Here is a 16,764-nt window from a genome sequence, read left to right as displayed (position 1 = left end):
TTTGGTCCTCCAGCTGTTCCTTTTTTGTACCTTTAACTGTTCCAGCCTCTTATTGCCCCGTCCCAACTTTTTTGAGATGTGTTGCTGTCATGAAATTTCAAATGAGCCAATATTTGGCATGAAATTTCAAAATGTCTCACTTTCAACATTTGATATGTTGTCTATGTTCTATTGTGAATACAATATCAGTTTTTGAGATTTGTAAATGATTGCATTCCGTTTTTATTTACAATTTGTACTTTGTCCCAACTTTTTTGGAATCGGGGTTGTATACACAATATGGACAAGTCTTGTTTCCCTATTCATCCATCCACTCACCTACCCACCAAACTATCCACCCATCCATCCACCCACTCACAAAACTATCCACCCACCCATCCACCCATTCACCGAACTATCCACCTATCCAGCCACCCACCCACCACCAAACTATCCACCCACCAAACTATCCACCCATCCATCCACCCCCCACCAAACGATCCACCCACCCATTCACTCATTCATCCACCAAACTATCCACTCATTCACCCACCCATCCATCAAACTATCCACCCATTCACCCACCCACCAAACTGTCCACCTATCTACCCACCAAACTATCCACCCACCCATCCATCCACCCATTCACCTACCAAACTATCCACCCATTCACCCACCCACCAAACTGTCCACCCATCTACCCACCAAACTATCCACCCACCCATCCATCCACCCATTCACCTACCAAACTGTCCACCCATTCACCCAGCCACCAAACCATCCACCCACCAAACTATCCACCCATCCACATACTCATCCATCTACCCACCAAACTATCCATCCACCCCCACCCCCCCACCAAACCATTCACCCACCCACCAAACCATCTACCCCCACACCCAACTATCCATCCACCTACCCATCCATCCACCCACCCATCCATCCACCCACCAAACAATACACCCACCATCTTTCAGCTGCTCCTGTTAGGGGTCGCCACAGCAGATCACCCTGATCTGCATATGAGATTCAGTTTTTACACCAGATGCTCTTCCTGACACAACCCTCCCCAAGCTATCTGGGCTTGGGACTGGCACCAAGTACGCACTGGCTTGTGCAACTCCAGTGGCTGGGTACATTTTACCTCAGATATACTATAAATAAAATACACTAAAATACTATCCACCCATCCACAAATCAATCCATTATGCTACTCATCCATCTACCATTCTTTACATCCACCCATCCCTACTTCTTTATCCCAGCCATCACACCCACCCATCAATTCATCAACCCACCCACCAACCTACCTAATGATCAAGAAGTTCAAAACTACCAGCAGCGATGAACAGTCATCTATTTAGCCAACTTAAGAACACAGTACAGTGGGAGAAATATGGAGGAAATAAAAACACACAAAAAATCCCTCAAGGATTTATAATAACCATGTTCTCAAGAGAAAAAATTGAAGACTAAACAAAATATAATCTGAAAGACATGTTGACCAACGAGTATCTGGAATTCTGCCGATTTCTCCTACAAAGTAACAAAAAGCAGTTTACTGCGGCTGGATGGAGGTCATTAAAAGTGCGCAACCCTGTTTCTCACCATTTTTCATCCCACAACTATTAACTGCTTTTTTTTTCATGTTGTTGTATACCCTGATCCAACCCCCCTGAAATGAGTAATCATGCCTCCAACACACAAACTTGAAATTTGAACACAGTCCAGTGAATGTTCACCAGAAGTCTGACTTTTAGGAATGAGTGACCACAGTTAATAAATAAATACTACAGACACATGTGGTACACATCTAAAACAATCTAACCAAAGTGCTTCAGGATGGGGTGCTAATAATGTGGCTAAGTGTGTGTGTGCCTGTGCATATATTAATAACACACACACACACACACACACACACTTTACCTCACTGAATTATTCAGGTTACACAAACGGTACATTCTTTCTCTGGACAATCAGAACGTCAAAAAAAAAAATCGATCCGAGCTTGATTAGTTATGCCTAATAGGACTTGGATGAACAGAAAACGACAGGAGACCACTACTAAGCTATATGGCCTAACTAATTATGCCAAGAAGTGACACCAGTGCACAGATTTAGTGCTTGATTAATTGTGCCCAAGAGGGGTCAGAAGAAGACCCATTTACCCAATTAAAAAGGATGCAATATACCACCTAGGGCTTAATTCGTTACACCTATGAAGGAAACGGGATTTGACCACACCACCCTTTCAGTGTTGAATGTAGACTAGTTCTACCTGACAAGAGTCAGAGGGACAGAAAATACAGCACTGGTACACTTAAGGCTTGAAAAATTATATATGAGAGAAAGAGACAAGGTCTACACCACCAGTGGTTAGCTCGAAGGAATTATTGAAGGAAATGAATCATAAAATATGAATTTACTTGTAATTAATCACTTTGACATGTAACTCAAAGTAGCAGTGAGTTGAGGTAGTGACTCTGAAAAGATATTGATTTTCACATGCAAAAGTGGCTAAGTTCGGGCATCGGTCAAACAAGATCAATTGTGAGCTACTGCTCACTTACGTACAGTGGGGCAAAAAAGTATTTAGTCAGTCACCAATTGTGCAAGTTCTCCCACTTAAAAAGATGAGAGAGGCCTGTAATTTTCATCATAGGTACACTTCAACTATGAGAGACAGAATGAGAAAAAAAATCCAGGAAATCACATTGTCTGATTTTTAAAGAATTTATTTGCAAATTATGGTGGAAAATAAGTATTTGGTCAATAACAAAAGTTCATCTCAATACTTTGTTATATACCCTTTGTTGGCAATGACAGAGGTCAAACGTTTTCTGTAAGTCTTCACAAGGTTTTCACACACTGTTGCTGGTATTTTGGCCCATTCCTCCATGCAGATCTCCTCTAGAGCAGTGATGTTTTGGGGCTGTCGCTGGGCAACACGGACTTTCAACTCCCTCCAAAGATTTTCTATGGGGTTGAGATCTGGAGACTGGCTAGGCCACTCCAGGACCTTGCAATGCTTCTTACGAAGCCACTCCTTCGTTGCCCGGGCGGCGTGTTTGGGATCATTGTCATGCTGAAAGACCCAGCCACATTTCATCTTCAATGCCCTTGCTGATGGAAGGAGGTTTTCACTCAAAATCTCACGATACGTGGCCCCATTCATTCTTTCCTTTACACGGATCAGTCGTCCTGGTCCCTTTGCAGAAAAACAGCCCCAAAGCATGATGTTTCCACCCCCATGCTTCACAGTAGGTATGGTGTTCTTTGGATGCAACTCAGCATTCTTTCTCCTCCAAACACGACAAGTTGAGTTTTTACCAAAAAGTTCTATTTTGGTTTCATCTGACCATATGATATTCTCCCAATCCTCTTCTGGATCATCCAAATGCTCTCTAGCAAACTTCAGACGGGCCTGGACATGTACTGGCTTAAGCAGGGGGACACGTCTGGCACTGCAGGATTTGAGTCCCTGGCGGCGTAGTGAGTTGCTGATGGTAGCCTTTGTTACTTTGGTCCCAGCTCTCTGCAGGTCATTCACTAGGTCCCCCCGTGTGGTTCTGGGATTTTTGCTCACCGTTCTTGTGATCATTTTGACCCCACGGGGTGAGATCTTGCATGGAGCCCCAGATCGAGGGAGATTATCGGTGGTCTTGTATGTCTTCCATTTTCTAATAATTGCTCCCACAGTTGATTTCTTCACACCAAGCTGCTTACCTATTGCAGATTCAGTCTTCCCAGCCTGGTGCAGGTCTACAATTTTGTTTCTGGTGTCCTTTGACAGCTCTTTGGTCTTGGCCATAGTGGAGTTTGGAGTGTGACTGTTTGAGGTTGTGGACAGGTGTCTTTTATACTGATAACGAGTTCAAACAGGTGCCATTAATACAGGTAACGAGTGGAGGACAGAGGAGCCTCTTAAAGAAGAAGTTACAGGTCTGTGAGAGCCAGAAATCTTGCTTGTTTGTCGGTGACCAAATACTTATTTTACTGAGGAATTTACCAATTAATTCATTAAAAATCCTACAATGTGATTTCCTGGATTCTTTCCCCCCATTCTGTCTCTCATAGTTGAAGTGTACCTATGATGAAAATTACAGGCCTCTCTCATCTTTTTAAGTGGGAGAACTTGCACAATTGGTGGCTGACTAAATACTTTTTTGCCCCACTGTATCCCTTGCTCTCGCTCATATCAGAACACAGGCAGTCGAAGGAATAGGACGCTTATTATGAACGTTGACTTCAACAAATAATGAACCCTGAAACAAGCAAGTAAAGAGCAGCGTCTCTCCTCAGGGATTTCAAACAGCATCCTGGGAAACTGTCATTTTGAAACAGCATTTTGCTTCTTCAAATAGCATCAAAATCCACCGTGTGTTTCGTAAATACATTCAGTCGGTAAACAGGAAGTCGATGTGCGACAGACCTGAAAACGGTAGACACGGTATAGAACCCCAAGCTGAAGCTCGGTACCAAATATCAAGCAGTTGTGATTTGTAGTTGCTGAAAAAAAAGGTGTTTCGGATGGATGGAGATACAGACGGAGGTAAACCAGTATTTTACACCCCCCCCGCCCGGAGCAGGGGTCGAATAATAAATACGTGTACTCCGTCATATTCATCTGCACTGCTATAAGGATACTGTGAAAAGTCAAAATGAGGCTGAGGACATCGAAGTTGCAGAAGCTGGATCCAGGCGAGGCCCCTTTTAGCCTTTTAAACCCATGGCTTCGCTACTTTGAACTGGGATAACTGTTTCCTCGTCACCGCTGGATTCCATGTTACTGAGAGTATTTTACTTTCGGCTTCTTGCATGTGGTAAAAGTTATCGGTAGCGTTTTTATAGTCTATATAGACTACGGCGTATTACTCACTCGCTCGCTCGCTCTCGCAATAAACGTACACATGCGCGCTCCCACGGGAAGCAACTCTGACGTTGAACGAAAGAGTTCCTTATAACTTACGCATTTTCTCTACGTTTATTCCACTTTAGACACAAACATTACAGCAAAAAAAAAAAAAAGTCCTAAAATTGACTAGAATTCAGGAATCCGGTTAGTTTTCAGCTTTAATAATACCTGAAAGAAGAACCGAGGATAAAACTCCACTGCACTGGTTTAGGAGTTGATTAATCGTGTCTTACAAGATGTATAACAGCAGTGCACACGGTCAGATCTCGATTCATTATGCCTGGCAGGTGTGAGAGAAAGAACCCCCCATTTAGTTCTGTAGCCTGATTGGTTCTACCTGATAAGACTCTGGGAAACAGACTAACACACGGACACCAGTAGTTAGGTTCTGGAGCTAAATGAGGTCCATCTGATAGAGCCTTTTGGAAAAGCAGTGCTCCTCCACTGTGGCACTGAAGGGGATCGGGTTACGATCAGATCACTCTGCTTACCTGAAGTCGGAACCAGTCCAGCCTCATGCCTCGGAAATCAAATACCTCTCCGTCTTCCACTGAAAGAGAGAGAGAGAAAAGAGATTTTTCTTTAAGTGGTGGCATTTCAGTGACTTACAGAGCCTCGCTCATGGCATGAAAAGAAAAAATATATATATATATACCTACACTACCGTTCAAAAGTTTGGGGTCACCCAGACAATTTTGTGTTTTCCATGAAAAGTCTCACTTTTATTTCCCACCATAAGTTGTAACATGAATAGAAAATATAGTCAAGACATTTTTCTGGCCATTTTGAGCATTTAATCGACCCCACAAATGTGATGCTCCAGAAACTCAATCTGCTCAAAGGAAGGTCAGTTTTATAGCTTCTCTAAAGAGCTCAACTGTTTTCAGCTGTGCTAACATGATTGTACAAGGGTTTTCTAATCATCCATTAGCCTTCTGAGGCAATGAGCAAACACATTGTACCATTAGAACACTGGAGTGAGAGTTGCTGGAAATGGGCCTCTATACACCTATGGAGATATTGCACCAAAAACCAGACATTTGCAGCTAGAATAGTCATTTACCACATTAGCAATCGTCACGACAAACGCGGCCGCCATTTTGGACATGAACTACCAGTAGTCTACAACAGCCAACAACGAGGAACGACGGCGAAGCATCGAAAGGAATATAGCCATCAAAGAAAGTTTTTACTTTCAGCAAGACTTCCATCATGCCGCTATATTGTTGTGCACCTGGATGTAGTAACCATCAACACACAAGGCAAGATTTATCATTTTATCGGATCCCGACAGATGCTGACCGATGGAGAAGATGGATAGCGGCCATTAACAGGAAAGATTGGCAGCCCTCGGCATACCAACGCTTGTGTAGTGACCACTTTGTTGGAGGTAAGACAAATAAAATTAGCCAGAAAAGGCATTACATTGCTGTTAACATTCTGTGGCGGCGAGTGTGTAACCAAATAGGCTAAAATAACCCATTGTAACCTCTTTGTTCTTCTGTAGTAGCTATTAGCTAACGACATTAGCTAACGTTGTGTTCCTTTGCTGTTGGTAGACTGTAGGACAGATCAGAGGTAATGTCCTACAAATAAGTGTTCAAAACAAGAGGAACATGTATTTGTCTCTTAAATCCAGGCCGTTCCCTGTAATCTGTAACAACGGTTGGAGAAAGTAATGGCAAATAGTGAGTGCACAAACCATAGAAGGTAAACTGTACACAGCGCCAGGGCAGTGTGATGGTGTGATGTCTACTTTTAGATTGTGTTAGCTCATCAATGAACACACTCGTCACTCGACGAGTTTCACGTCTTTACGACGGATACTTAAATGTGTGTTAGGTATTATTGTTGCAGTCTAAGCAGTCATTGGAGCAGCTAGATGAGCGAGAACCGAAAGGGTCTGTGCCATAAACTGTTATTTCTGTACGGCGTTGCTAATACCTCTCCCTCTGCTCGCCCTGTAAATGCCCTACGTCGCTGGATAGTGAAGGTGTTTTCTGCATCTCGCTCCTTTTTCTTTTATGTTTTTCGTTTGTCGTCTTCCTCGCATTCAAACTGATTCAAACTGAAGTCCACTTCATGTCCAAAATGGCGGTCGCGTTTACGAAGGTCACGTGAGTGGGAAGGGTCAATAGAGTGTATTTCTGATTAGTTTAAAGTGATCTTCAGTGAAAAGAACAGTGCTTTTCTTTCAAAAATAAGGACATTTCAAAGTGACCCCAAACTTTTGAACAGTAGTGTATACAGGTTATGTATACTAACTCCTGGCAACGTTTTACTAACCGTTCCCTCATTTTAGTGAAAGGTTCTGACCAGGGCTTTGAACCGGAATTTTTTTCCTATTGGTTCGTTCCGAACAGAAACGGAATTTTAACGTTTCCGGTTTTGGGTTCCACCATTAAATAGACGTTCCCGAACCGGTTAGAACAAAAAAATTTTGTTCCCGGAACGGTTAATTACGTTCCCTGTCAGCTGTTTAACAAATGGCTATAAAGTTATGTCTCTGTCTCATCCAGCTTAAGCCAAATGTAGGCTAATTCTATTACAACTTTCATTAAATAAGACAAGAAATAATTCAAAACAATTATTATTTCAAATGTTGGCGATTTGGATTCTCAGTATGTCTTCCCATCTACACAAACAGAAAAAGTGCCAAAAATGAAAGAGAATTTGTTTAGTGTGTTACCAAAGGCTAGTCAGGCCCTATAGAGGGCTACCGCATGACGTCACCGCGCCGCAAGATTTTGTTAGGCGCCATATTGGAAGACCAAGTACACATCTATGCAAGTACATACATACATAAAACAAACTACACCTGAAATGTAGCCAGGACCAGTTCTGCCCTAATCTGGACCCGGGTGCAACATCGCGCAACCCCCCCCCCCAAAAAAAAACACCAGTCTAAATCAGGACAACCATCACATAACTATAACTATAAACATTTTATATCAACTATTTTAACTAAATGGGCTATAATAAATAAGCCTGCAGGCAGCCACGGCGGGCTGCCTCAGAAAAGTAACCATTTGTCCTACCTTAAAACTCGTTTTGCATTTTCTGCCTCCTTTTTTTTATTTTCGACCCTCCGTTTATTTTTTCCTTTTCTGAAAACCCGATTTGTGTCCAGACATTTTGTTCTGCTACCAACGAACTAACTCATCAGGTCTCGTCTCTCGAGCCCGCGATGATTCCCGTGGGAGGAGCAACAATTGATACATTTTTACAAACAGCCAATAGGGAGGTTGCAATGTTCAGGCTCTTCTTTGCTCAGACACTCAGTAATGGAGACGTGATAGTAGTCCACCTTCCCGCTCTCTCCATTCAATCAGCGAACGTCACACAGGAAGTGAACCCCAGCAGGTCATAGAAACTTGCGCAGGAGAAGAATGACTATTTGTAGGCTACAGAAACTTTGAGGAACGAAATAAAAAAACGGTATTAACCGGTTACCATTATTTTTAATAAGCGTTTCTGTTCCGGAACATAAAAAATAATAAAGTTTCTGGTTTCGTTTCTGTTCCATGCGAAATAGAAAAAGTTCCCGGTTTTCGTTCCTTGAACCGGTTCAAAGCCCTGGTTCTGACTGAAAAGTTGAATTGTGGGCAAAAATGTCCCATTCCTATTGCTGTTGGAGTTTCAGGATGTTGCAATGATACACACACACACACACACACACTGCATCTTTTGTGTAAAGGTTGTGCCGAAATAAAAAGTGTCCCGCATTTTACGATTCAGGAGATTGTCGATACAAGTGAGCAACAATCTCACGTGACCACCGTGGGGCGTTTGAGCTACTTTTAAGCAAAGCAAGTCGGCGTGGGCAAACATGGCGGATTTGGCTCTCCCGCTAGCGGAAAAGAAAAGGAAAACGTGACCGCGAATTAGCTAGAAAAGTGGTGGAAACCAAAAGGTTGCCTGCAAGGATTTCCATGAAGGGACAGACTGGCTGCTGGAATCGATTGAAGGCGTGAAACCTGATGAATTTGCAGCGCTCGTCTTGGACTAATGACTCTGATAATGTATTGATCCTGCAGAGGAAGAACAACGAGAACACCAAAGCAGGAACAGAGAAAAGACGTATTCATCTTTTGTTTTATGGATCTATTCGCAATCGTCAACCACGAATTACATCCCTGTGACTCGAAACTCTCCGAGGACGATGCAGAGTCACGATGTTTCCTTGGTGGCGTCGCCGTCTTGGTGTGACGCAGTTCATAGTTATGCTAATTAGTTAAAGCGTTCGGCTGTTTCCTGTTTAACTCAAAAGGGACGAAAACAGTCCCAAAATAGAGAAAAGCAACCCTCAGGACATCAAAGCGATCACATCTCGTCCGCATGATATAGTTCTTGCGGGACAGAGAAAAAGCCATGCACGATAAACTTTTTTTTTTGAAAATTTCTGATGACTTTGCAGTCAGTGCCTGTAAATCATGGCCTCGTTTTACTCGTTCCCTCATTTCAGTAAAATCGTGGTCATGCAGGCTCCGTTCAGGCTTTGTAGGTCATTCCAAAAACATAAAACTCAAATTCTTTGTGCATATCATCAGATGCAGGTGTTGCAGAAACAAGCGCATACAGAGCAGGGTATGCTATTCAGAACAAATTAGTAAAAATGTGGCCACGAATTATTAAAACATAGCCATGAATTATTAGGATACTTTTTTTCCCCCTTTTCAAGCAGGGCTCTGTAGTGACCGGATAGTCAGTAAGTCACCATTTGTTCTTTTTCATTCCACGCAGTGCTGTGCTTCCACTTACAGCGTCAAGTCACATTTGTAATTAGCTTTTTTTTTTTACTTTATGCAAATTAGCGACTGCAGGAAGAATTCTAAATGACTGACCCCTTGGGTTTGTCTTGTGCCATGTGATGTTGGCCGTTTCCAAAATTCTCAACTCTCCCAATTTCACTTCCTACCTGCGTTTAGTTCAGACTTACAGTGGGGCAAAAAAGTATTTAGTCAGCCACCATTTGTGCAAGTTCTCCCACTTAAAAAGATGAGAGAGGCCTGTAATTTTCATCATAGCTATACCTCAACTATGAGAGACAGAATGGGGGGAAAGAATCCAGGAAATCACATTGTAGGATTTTTAATGAATTAATTGGTAAATTCCTCGGTAAAGTAAGTATTTGGTCACCTACAAACAAGCAAGATTTCTGGCTCTCACAGACCTGTAACAACTTCTTTAAGAGCCTCTACTCGTTACCTGTATTAATGGCACCTGTTTGAACTCGTTATCAGTATAAAAGACACCTGTCCACAACCTCAAACAGTCACACTCCAAACTCCACTATGGCCAAGACCAAAGAGCTGTCAAAGGACACCAGAAACAAAATTGTAGACCTGCACCAGGCTGGGAAGACTGAATCTGCAATAGGTAAGCAGCTTGGTGTGAAGAAATCAACTGTGGGAGCAATTATTAGAAAATGGAAGACATACAAGACCACTGATAATCTCCCTCGATCTGGGGCTCCACGCAAGATCTCACCCTGTGGGGTCAAAATGATCACAAGAACGGTGAGCAAAAATCCCAGAACCACACGGGGGGACCTAGTGAATGACCTGCAGAGAGCTGGGACCAAAGTAACAAAGGCTACCATCAGTAACACACTACGCCGCCAGGGACTCAAATCCTGCAGTGCTAGACGTGTCCCCCTGCTTAAGCCAGTACATGTCCAGGCCCGTCTGAAGTTTGCTAGAGAGCATTTGGATGATCCAGAAGAGGATTGGGAGAATGTCATATGGTCAGATGAAACCAAAATAGAACTTTTTGGTAAAAACTCAACTTGTCGTGTTTGGAGGAGAAAGAATGCTGAGTTGCATCCAAAGAACACCATACCTACTGTGAAGCATGGGGGTGGAAACATCATGCTTTGGGGCTGTTTTTCTGCAAAGGGACCAGGACGACTGATCCGTGTAAAGGAAAGAATGAATGGGGCCATGTATCGTGAGATTTTGAGTGAAAACCTCCTTCCATCAGCAAGGGCATTGAAGATGAAACGTGGCTGGGTCTTTCAGCATGACAATGATCCCAAACACACCGCCCGGGCAACGAAGGAGTGGCTTCGTAAGAAGCATTTCAAGGTCCTGGAGTGGCCTAGCCAGTCTCCAGATCTCAACCCCATAAAAAATCTTTGGAGGGAGTTGAAAGTCCGTGTTGCCCAGCGACAGCCCCAAAACATCACTGCTCTAGAGGAGATCTGCATGGAGGAATGGGCCAAAATACCAGCAACAGTGTGTGAAAACCTTGTGAAGACTTACAGAAAACGTTTGACCTCTGTCATTGCCAACAAAGGGTATATAACAAAGTATTGAGATGAACTTTTGTTATTGACCAAATACTTATTTTCCACCATAATTTGCAAATAAATTCATTAAAAATCCTACAATGTGATTTCCTGGATTCTTTCCCCCCATTCTGTCTCTCATAGTTGAAGTGTACCTATGATGAAAATTACAGGCCTCTCTTATCTTTTTAAGTGGGAGAACTTGCACAATTGGTGACTGACTAAATACTTTTTTGCCCCACTGTAAGAGTTCATGGTACAGGAAGAAAATCTTTTGCGGAGCTTTATTACGAATATTTAAAAAAAAACACACACAAAAGGGGCAAAGCAAAGTGTAAATAAATCAAACGACACCCGAGATATTTTTCGTTGGTTATTAAAATTTCTTAAACCACACCCACAAACAGCAGCAGTAGCAGCCACGACACACTCGGAAGAAACAAAACCAGAGCACGTGTTAATGGAAACCCTACAGTACGTAGTGATGGATAGATGAAGCACAATCATGCAGATCAGAAATTAAGTCATTATTGCAAACAAACCGTCTCATAATAACACTGCAAAAAATAAAAATCTTAGGAAGTTTATTTGTCTATTTTCAAGTCAAAACATCTCGCCACCCTTATTATAAGACATAATTGCCCAACAAGCAAAACCTCATTTAGCTAGAAAGGCTAGTTTTTAGACAGTCCATCTTGAAAATCTTGTATAGACAAAATGTCTTGAAAAAGTCTTATTTGGAGCACCTTTGAAAATAAAACAAGGGTTTTTTTTAAAACAAGTAAGTACATTTTGGACATTTTGTCAAATGCAGTTCATCTTGTTTCAAGAAAAAAAAAAGTATGTTTGTTTTGGGAATAAATGAACTTTACTGAAATCTTTGAATCTTTCATTACAATTCAACTCCACCTTACAGATCCTAAGTTTACTGCGACTGTTTTCTCAGTCATTCAGAGTGAGCTCCTTATAGATGCTCTACAGACTCTAGACCAGACAAGTGCCTTCAAAAAGGCTATGAGTGAGTGGAGGCGGTTTAGTGAGGGCTTTTTGGAATGCTGGGAGTTAAGTTCAGTGGGTTTTTTTGTGCCTGATCTTGTAAACCCCTCGTACACATGAATAGTCAGTGCCCCCAAAATGCACTGTTGCTTTGGCGTTGTGTAAGCACTGCAAGTCAAAATGCGTAGACTTTTTTTTTTTTGGTGCCTGAGGTCCTGGGGAAGTGGAATCTTAAGAGATGTTTTAATGTTTGAATGTTGAAATGGGAAAAAAATAAACTTGTTGCAATGCTACACGTGTCGTCAACTTGATTCAAGATAGTCTCTGGTCTCATATCTAGAGTATTTTACTAATTACAGGTCACAAAAGGAGAATCTTTTAAGCTAGCAATGCTTAGTTGTAGAATTTAACAATCCTAATATTAGTATATTTATCTTAAATTCAGTTTTTACTGCTAAGACTTTCGCTACGTTCACACTGCAAGGCTTAATGCTCAATTCCGATTTTTTTGTGAAATCCGATTTTTTTGTGAGGTCGTTCACATTAACAAATATATGCGACTTGTATGTGATCCTCAGTATGAACGAAAAGCGACCTAAAAGTGTTCCGCATGCGCATTGCAGGATACGACGACGTCACACGCAGTGAGCATGGCCAGTGTTTACGGAAGTAAAACCGCCCAGTTGCGGTATGACCCATCCAATCTAGCTTGAATAGCTGCATCCCCCCCAAATGGAAATCAGCTCCCTAACCTCTGCGTCCTTCCATTGAGAAGATTCAGAACCTTCACAGCCCGAAGCGTCCCTCGCATTGATGTCATGCGCAGGGGCGCAGATACGTTTTTGGAACTGGGGGGGACAAAGCTGCCAGCAAACCAACCCCAACCCCGATATGCCTGTCAAACTTGTTGTGGGTTACTATAGCAACCAAGCTCGAGCTCGCAACCTGTGCAGTCTGCGCAGCTCAACCAACCGAATATCAGTCTTTGTTTTGTTTTATGTGAGTTGTTGCAACTATGTATACACTGCTGTGCACCTCAATAAACCAAATGGTAATTAGTCTTTTGATTTTTCCGTGAGGTTTGCCTTATGCAAAGAAAGACAGCACAGACGTTTTTTCCTCCCTATAAGTGGGGGGGACCGAGCGAGGTGAATTTAAATCTGGGTGGGACGAGTCCCCCCCTCTATCTGCGCCCGTGATTATGCGCCATGTTGTTGTAACTTTTTTTGAGAGACCCGCCGCCTACTTCAGCGCAGAATAGTGACTTGTTGATGACGTGTAAGTCGGATGAATGCGACCTGGCGGTTCAGACTGAAGTCGCATATGAAAAGAGCGGATAGGAATCGGAATTAGGACCACATATCCAAACGGCCTGGGTCGGATTTGAAAAAATCGGATCTGTGTCGTTCATATTGTCAATGAAAGATCGGATACAGGTCACATATGGGCGAAAAGATTGGCTTTGAGTCACTTCAGCCTGCAGTGTGAACGTAGCCTTTGTCATGAATTTAAGTGAAATACCCTTAAAATGAAATAAATAAAAGTGACTTGAATGGCTAAATGTAAGAAGTACGATCTTGTTATAAGAACTATTTTGAGTTAATCAGATCTCGCATAATAAGTTCCCCAATCTTATTTTGGAATCATTTCATCTAAAAACAGGTTAGATTTTTCATCTTACTTTAAGAAATCTTACCAAGTCAAATTTGACTAGTTCCATTGGCAGATTTTTTTTCACCTGATTCAAGCAAATATGCTTCGTTTTAATCTTTTATTTCTTATTTTTGAAAGGCCATTTTTTGCAGTGAACAAGAAACGGCCAAACTGCAAGTGGAAACCCATTTTGAGCGCCACACAGCTACTGAGGTGAAACAAGGCTGTTTACACGACACTAACACACTTGTGTGTGCTGGAGTTTGGAGCGCAAAAAGTAAAACTCTCAATGAGCAAAGGAGTTTCAGTCTGATCAGCTCCCTTCCAGCAAGAAAGACCAATCACCTTGCTTAACGCTGAGCGATGTCATCGTGTTCACAAAGGAAGACATGATGATGGACTCGTCCTCTGGACACACAGAGAGGTTCTGAAAGCGTCAGGGATAAGAGAGGGTTAGAAAACCAACTCCAAAATGTTCTGCTGTAAATCTTACTTCAGTTAAAGTGAAGAGCAAAATGATATGAGTTTGTCTCCATCTAGTGGTCATGTGATCACATCGTGATCCCAATTCCAGAGATCCTCCGCAAAATTTTAGCACCAGTTTAAACCGTCAGTGAAGTGTAATGTTCTGATATGAAGACGGTTCAGCGTCAGCATCTCATCTGCGAGTCTCACCTGGACGAGCTCGTTGAGGACGACCGCATCGAAGCCAGACAGGTACTGCACGTAGTACCTCTGCATGACGGGGCCGTACTTCCTCACATGGGCTCGCAGCTCCTCCATGTAGAAGATCAGCTCGGCGATGTGTCTAACATGATTAACAAACAGCAGAAATAAACAACTCGGCTCTGGTGCGTAATTATCTATAATGCCGCATTATTCTGAGTAACACTGACTGAATTTTTTCAGGAAGTACGAAGAGAAACCAGCAAGCAGTTCTCACAGCAACGCTTCTTTCAAGCAAAACCTAAACACAATTTCCCTTTCGCTTTAAACGCACTTGAACAAGGTGTGAGTTTGCTTCTTTTATTTTGCACTGGAGCGATAAAACTAATGCATTTGACAAAGATCAAATGTACGGAAGCCGCGAGAGGCCCTTCATATAATCTTTTTTTCATTCACCTTGTTATCCCGAGATAACGACATAATTAATTCAGGATGTCGAGAAAACAACACAACTAATTCGAGATCTCGAGAAAACAAAACAATTATTTCATGATCTCGAGAAAACAGCTGAGATTTCTGACCCCCCTGTGGGTCAGACAACGAAGACTTAGAAATTGGTGGACATGTAACAGAGCAGAAATGGCTTTTTACGATGCCTTGAGAGAGAGATGCGGGCCAGTCTTCTGCGGAGGTGCCGCGGACTAATTTTGAAATGATCCCTTATTAAAAGACTTAATGCAATCTCTCCCTGTGTCAACCCCTGATCAAAATATCGCCTTATTAGGTGATCGATTATTCCAGACATTCTAATGACCAAAGTTGCGTCGATACAGAATGAGAAATAGCCCCAAAGTCAGCATATCACAAGTCTCTTGGCGCACCTGAATGAACCATTTCTCAGCTGTTTACTCGAGATCATGAAATAACGGTTTTGTTTTCTCGAGATCGCGAATTAGTTGTGTTGTTTTCTCGAGATCCTGAATTAATTATGTCGTTATCTCGGAATAACAAGGTGAATAAAAAAAAAGGATTATATGAAGGGCCTCTCGCGGCTTCCGTACAAATGAGCAAGAGTGCTTTTGTTATTTCGTTATGAATATTGGCACAGCTGTGATATTCACGACGACACCAACTTTTTTTTTTTTTACACAAATATAAAATTAATATTGAGTAAACGACATTTCTGACAATACAGCCAAATGTTGACTTTTTTCACTCCAACAATGAAAACAGTACCTAAAGAAGCCACAGCTGGATAGTGTGTTGCCATGCCAACGCACAGACTGACCGACAGCCCGTGGTAACTGTAGTTATAATAGATAGGGCCAAATTACCGTCCTCAATTCTGATTGGTCAATCAAGGAGGGCTTTTTTCTTTAACACGGGGCCGTATTTCTGAAATGCTATTGGCTAGTTCGTTGCTTGGTTACGGTTAAAAAAATTAGCAAATTTTGTCAACAAAATGGCTTTTGTAAAGAAGTTCCAATAAAATTCTGTAAACCGCTTTCAAAATCCTCGTGTCGTGTCACCGTGTCATGATGAAAGACGCTTTAGAAACTGATTCAAACGTGCAAGATAGTCTCGCGCCCTGATTGGTTCAGAAAGCGTGAATGACAAATGTTGCGAACTTGAATGGCTTCCGAAGTGTGAATTTGGCCCTGTATATTATAAACAAGTAATCGTATGGTTCCTCATAAAATTAAGGATCAATTTCACTCGTGATTTCAAAGTTTTGAAATTGCCCGAGTCGCACTCGTGAAATTAATCCTTAATTTTACTCGGCCCCATACGATTACCTATACTAATGGTTTCCAGGCTTGTAGTACTCGAGTCCGCCCCGTGCCCTAATTTTAAGGACTTGTACATTAACTGCATTCGGACTTGTAAATTGGAGACGAGGACTCGGATTTTTTCTTTATTTTTTGGAACATGGCATAATAATTTGGCACAAGATATTCATACCTACATTAATTTTGTATGAATTTCATGCAAGAGTGTCACACCTGTGTGCTTCGGTGTGTGCATCAGATAGACTCTCGGGTGCGCTCCGGACAGCGCACGCACACCAAGCGGACTCTCGCACACGTGCCGTAAACGGTTTCACATAAAGGCAGCAACAGCCGCCGTGAAATGGTGCGGTTGGAGTCTTGTTCACGGGCTTGACTTGAAATTTTATTGAAATGACTTGAGGTTTATGGACTCGACTAGGACACTGATGGTTTCACTGTAAAAAATAGCCTCAATGAGGCTGGAGCTCATACCGGCC

General features: G+C 42.2%; 1 protein-coding gene across 3 annotated transcripts in view; it reads right to left on the bottom strand.

The window, feature by feature from the left end:
• The window catches only part of nckap1 (NCK-associated protein 1), a 196,515-nt gene that overhangs the window by 74,118 nt on the left and 105,633 nt on the right, over window positions 1-16,764 (bottom strand). For all 3 annotated transcript variants that reach the window (XM_060928976.1, XM_060928977.1, XM_060928978.1), the window contains 3 exons: window positions 14,508-14,640; window positions 14,178-14,259; window positions 5,386-5,444 (listed from right to left, as the gene is read on the bottom strand). In XM_060928976.1, the coding sequence (XP_060784959.1) occupies window positions 5,386-5,444; window positions 14,178-14,259; window positions 14,508-14,640 (274 nt within the window). The remainder of the gene's footprint in view (window positions 1-5,385; window positions 5,445-14,177; window positions 14,260-14,507; window positions 14,641-16,764) is intronic.

This window comes from Neoarius graeffei, chromosome 9 (assembly GCF_027579695.1).
Source record: "Neoarius graeffei isolate fNeoGra1 chromosome 9, fNeoGra1.pri, whole genome shotgun sequence".
Lineage (NCBI taxonomy): Eukaryota > Metazoa > Chordata > Actinopteri > Siluriformes > Ariidae > Neoarius > Neoarius graeffei.
The sequence above is the reverse complement of the archived record's forward strand: the minus strand, read 5'-3'. Positions and strand labels throughout refer to the sequence as shown.